The following is a 5,409-nucleotide window of genomic DNA, read 5'->3' as shown; positions in this document are numbered from 1 at the left end:
TGCACAGCACCTACTCGCTGGCCTCCGTTACACTCACCCCCCTAAACCACACTCCCATCCGGGTCACGGCACCAATGTAACCCCTCTCTCCCAGGTCCTCACCGCCACACCTCGTTCTTGTTCCAAGTGGGTCTCGAACCTGGGTCTCCGCATGGGAGGCGGACGCACTAACAAGGAGGCTAAAGACTGCAGTGTCAGTCGCTAGTGCGTCTCTTGAGATCAGGGGAGTGAGGTTTTACAGCACCTACTCTCTGGCCTCCGTTACACTTGCTTCTTCACATTTCATAATTACTTCCAATATAGTAACGTGTACTGATGAACGTACTGATAAGCATTTATGGTAACTAATATATACTTGTGTTTTCTGTAATTTCTGTTGAAACATGAATGTCATCTAATTAAATAAGCCTATATTTTTAATCACACATTTGTAAAGATGAAGTTTAGTACAGTTTAAATGTAAATTCTTCAAATGTAACTTCAAATGTAAATTCAGTTCAAATTGTAATCAATATTTTACATGTGATTTAGTATGTTAGTCAACTCATCCCAGTAAGTATGCCTTTTAAGCAAGATAAATGATTAAAACAATGATTTAAAGTGCATTGTAAAGTAAAAGTATTAATTTAATACTTTTTAAAAGTGTACTTAATGCAGTCATGAAAGTGAACTCTTTTTAAGTACACTTAAGTGGTCTTTTATTTCATTAATATTATATTATCTGAAAGTACAGTTCGCTTTTTAATGCTTTTAAGACTTGATGTACAGGTACATTACAAGTGCACATTCAGTACAGTTAAGTGCACTTCTTATTGAAAATAAAAATTCTGTCATTGTTTACTTTCTTCTGTGGAAGACATAGGGAGATGTTTTGATGAAGCTTTTAGAGCAAAAGCACCACAAAAGCTGTCTAAATGACTCATGCACTGTAATCTGCCTTCTGAGGTCAAACAACAGCTTTGTGTGAGAAAAAGATTGAAATATAAGTCATAATCATAAGTTTACGTTTGAAGACATGAGGGTGAGTAAATGAGGACAGAATTGTAATTTTAGGCGAATTTTAGGTGAACTATCTCTCTTATAGCTGTTATATTTTAGTCATATATGTACAAACCTGGTTGTGTGTCGTGTACTCCATTTGGAGCAGTATGTAGACTTTCTCATTCTTGGGAAAGCTCTCAGCCATTCTCCAGATCACCTGCAAACACCCAGACCTTCTCTCTGATGGTTTGAGAGCTTTTATCTGTGGAGGAGGAAGTTTCACTGCAGTAGAGAGAGAAAACATAATGAGAAGACAAAAGAAAATTTACGTTTTATTTACAGGTTGTTTACTGTGGTCAGGTATGAAATGCCTTTGGCATAATGGATTTAGGTACAAAGCATGATGAAAAATGACTGTAAACATTACAATAGATGGAAATGAGTCATTTACAGAAAATTTTTTAGGTAGGTGTCACCAACATGAAAGCAATAATAATATGAAAGTTTGCGTTGTCACAACTTGACCTGTTACAATGGCAGAATGGAATACTAGCATACTGCTTACTGTGTGTACTGCACACTGCATTATTAATAGTATGCATTTAAGCATGTGAAATAATGTGAATAACCGATAAGGATTAGTCACAAACATTTCAAACATTAGCATGCTACAAATCTACAATATATACACTACTGTTAAAAGTTTAGGGTCTGCAAGGCTGCTTTTATTTGATCAAATACAGTCAATATTATTATATTTTCTATTTGAATATATGTTAAAATGGAATTTATTCCTGTGATGCAAAGCTGAATTTTCAGCATCATTACGCCAGTCTTCAATGTCACATGATCAGTCAGAAATCATTCTAATATGCTGATTTGTTACTGACGGTTGTATAGGTCATCTGGGTATTATATGCATAATAGAAATTAGTATACATAGTATTCACCCTGAAATGGAAGGAGTAGCATGGTTGTATGCTATTGTGAACACAGCTGCTACAATCTGCACAGAATTCGTTGGATGCACGTTAATGTTGTTTTGTGATGTGTAGTACCTGCATTGACCCCATTAAAGAAATACGACGGTGAGCGTATGGCTCCATTGCGTGTGGACGCCAGCACATCTGCGCAGAAACAGTGTAATGCTGAATCAATGGGCTGAACGTAGCAGTTAGAGCCTCTGGTTTTACAGAACCCCACCGGGATGAAGCTGTGTTTACTATCACAAGAGGTTCTGGGCAGAATAACACAGGAATATTCACACTCACTTACATGCTTGCAAATAAAATGAACGGTGCTTTAAAGAACCCAGAAACCAAAACACTGATCTGAAGAACCTATAGTGCAACATCAAGAACTTGTTTCATCTGCAAAGGACTACATAGCAAATAAAGCTGCTTCAAAAACCATTGCAATGAGTCAATATGAATACTGAACTTGTGCTTGGCAATTTAAACCACCTGTTGATTTTATCTGTTCTCTAACTACTCAAAACCATACTGACAGATTGGTAACTACTTTCAAATCAAGATAACAAGTTAGTTAGTTAGTAGACTTAAACTAATAAAAAGATCAGTAAATCCCCTAAAAATGATAAAAGGGTGTTTATTGATGTATATGTAGATGAATTTCAAATGAAAAACCAAATTAAAGGTGAAGTGACTTCCCAATGCATGAGACTTGAGTTAATGGACTTTAACATGTTTCCGGAAACATTCATGCTTATCAATTATCAGTTTCAATGATCGGTACAAATGTGCATGTTGGTTGACAATAGCTACGACAATCAAAGCACTAAAACACAAGAAACCTACTGAATCAAACATCAGCAGTAAAGTAATATGCAAAGTTAATTCCCTTAAATATATCATTATTATTACTATTATTTAAAATGTATTACAATATACACTGAATTTTTTTTTTAATTCATCCAATTAAAAAATTTTAGGGTAATGATTCACATCTATATTTTTTAACTTGAGCCAATGAAAAAAGAAATAACTTGCCCTAAACAATATTTTCTATGTCTATGAAAACTATTTTATAAAACCTGGCACAAAGTATATTTTTCTTGTTGAAGAAAGTCAATTAATTTAAATTAAATTTTTTGATCCAAACAAAAAAATATAGATTCAATCAAAACAAAGAAATTTCTTTTTATAATTTTCATAGACATAGAAAATATTGTTTAGGACAAGTTATTTATTTTTCATTGGCTCAAGTTAAAAAATACAGATGTGAATCATTACCCTAATTTTTTTAAATTGGATGAATGAAACATTTTTCAGTGTAATTTCCAAGTTAAATCTATATCAGTTGTTTTATTTTTCCAATTTGGTAAACTAAAAAAATAAGAAAAAAAGCAAACAAATAAAGGAACATTCATGCAATTTTCTGTTTTATTTTAATTCAATTCCAAATGTTAATTTAAAAACACAACAAAACATGAATTTTTTATCTGAAAACATTTCCCCATAAAACATGAAAAAACTAGTTTAACAAACTAACATAAAACAGTTTATCTCAGAATCACAACAAACGGCATCAAAACTATATGGTTTTATTCCACTCTGAGTTCACAATATTGGCAGTACTGAATTTTAGGTGCTAACTCACCTTTCCCGAAGTTGAGCATTACCTGCTGAATAAAATATAAAGTGCTTTTCATACACAGTCCAGGTGCAGGGCATAAATCAGTCTGAAAAAATGGACATAGAAGGTTCATCCATTACATAGTTTTTTCCAAGATGATTCCCACTCTAGCTGGGTTAGATGTGGACTTGTTTGATCAACACTGAGGATTCTTACTGGAGTCTGTCTTGTCAGCAGCATCCTAACAGAGGAAGAAACAGCTCGATAAAGATATTATCAAGTCAGTCAGATAATGCTGTTGTCAAATACTCAAGATCATATGCTGCGTTCACACTGTGTTCTACATAGAGCTGTTCATGTCCTTGGACTGGGAACTGTGCGTTTCTATGGCAACACTATCATACCTAAATTAATCTGCAGCAGTCAGGTACAGTCACGTGGTACAACTAGAAGCTCTCAGAAAACTCCCAGATTACAGATGGCAATTATGAGTTCTTCTTTTTCCAAGTTGGAATCTTGTAATTATGGCAAATACAACATGGGATGAATGCACTTATACGTACCTGGTTTACTGTAAAAAGAGCTGGTCTTTGGGTTATGTCAGGCTTGTCGTTGACAACTTTTCTGTGAAGAGCAAACATTAAAGTTACAGTCTTTATAAGGGCATCTGACTTAAGGGTTTACATTTAATTGTGCAGTGTGCCAGTCAATAAAGTGATCCTCCTCAGAACAGGTCTCAGTTAACCCACATGACATACAGCTGATCTGGAGTTTTGCTGTGAGCAAAATTTTTTTGCTGTGGCATAAGTGTACATTTTAGTGCATAAATTAATTTAAATGTATGTACATGCCTGATGTGAACAATGACATTGTTTCGTTCTTGTATAACTTCCATGTTTGAACATAGAGACAGGGTTTCACAGACATCTTTTCTTTTATGTAAAGCGCTCTGAATTACCATTGTGTATGACATGTGCTATATAAATAAACATGCCCTGCCTTGCCTAACAGTCCTGGTCATCCTAAATACTAGTTATGGTCAATGAGATGAAGACATGCGGAGGTGGAGAACACAACAAACATACCCTTTTGGGTCATGAAGCACCCTGTCTAACATAACACACATTCTCCAGAATGGGGTAATGATGGTTTCATTATTTCATGATGAAGACAGACTGAATATTCAGATACCAGATGGAACTGTTTGACTTTTTCTTAAGACAAAGACAATTGTTTGATTTCAAGAACACACAACCAAATCCTAATGCTAAAGAGCTTGTAACACTCCAAAGAGAAAGGAAAAATTGAAATCGCATCATATGACCCCTTTAAGCCAGGACTATGCCTTAGTTAAATTAGGATATTTAAATAACTTCTATAAAAATGCCTTAAGAACTTTACTGGTGTGCATTCAAGCGCGGTTTTGTCCGCTGCAGGCGCGTGAGAAAACTAGCTAATGTTAGCTAACAGATGAGAAATGTCCCGTCGTTTAAACAAACAACAATTTTCACCAATCACAAACGGTCTCTCGAAGAAAAGAAAGAGCGAAAAAAAGGTAAATGGCGGAAAATAACGTCCATACACCTAACTTATCTAAAACAAAGTTTCCACCTTCTCATCCACAGCTCGTTGAATTCACACACAATCACGGTGACAAAATGGTGTCGTTAATGGACTCGCAGCACCAGTGTGAGGAGGCGTGGTCATGATATAAACTTAATGAGTTAATCTAACCTTGATATTTTACATTCGTCAAAACAAATATGCTTTAGTTGAGCTCTTAATGAAAACTATTTATATTTATCAATTTTTTGAACTAAAAAAATATTACTT

The 5,409-nt window shown here is 34.8% G+C and overlaps 1 protein-coding gene across 1 annotated transcript in view; it reads right to left on the bottom strand.

Annotated features, from left to right (window-relative positions):
- The window catches only part of LOC107729987 (interleukin-6 receptor subunit beta-like), a 22,980-nt gene that overhangs the window by 13,619 nt on the left and 3,952 nt on the right, over positions 1-5,409 (bottom strand). The window contains exons 4-5 of the mRNA XM_016540729.1: positions 2,040-2,218; positions 1,115-1,263 (exon numbers count right to left, since the gene is read on the bottom strand). Of these exons, the coding sequence (XP_016396215.1) occupies positions 1,115-1,263; positions 2,040-2,218 (328 nt within the window). The remainder of the gene's footprint in view (positions 1-1,114; positions 1,264-2,039; positions 2,219-5,409) is intronic.

The sequence above is a fragment of the Sinocyclocheilus rhinocerous genome, unplaced genomic scaffold (genome assembly GCF_001515625.1).
Source record: "Sinocyclocheilus rhinocerous isolate Xijiao unplaced genomic scaffold, SAMN03320098_v1.1 scaffold638, whole genome shotgun sequence".
Classification (NCBI taxonomy): Eukaryota; Metazoa; Chordata; class Actinopteri; order Cypriniformes; family Cyprinidae; genus Sinocyclocheilus; species Sinocyclocheilus rhinocerous.
This window is presented reverse-complemented; position numbering and strand designations above follow the sequence as displayed.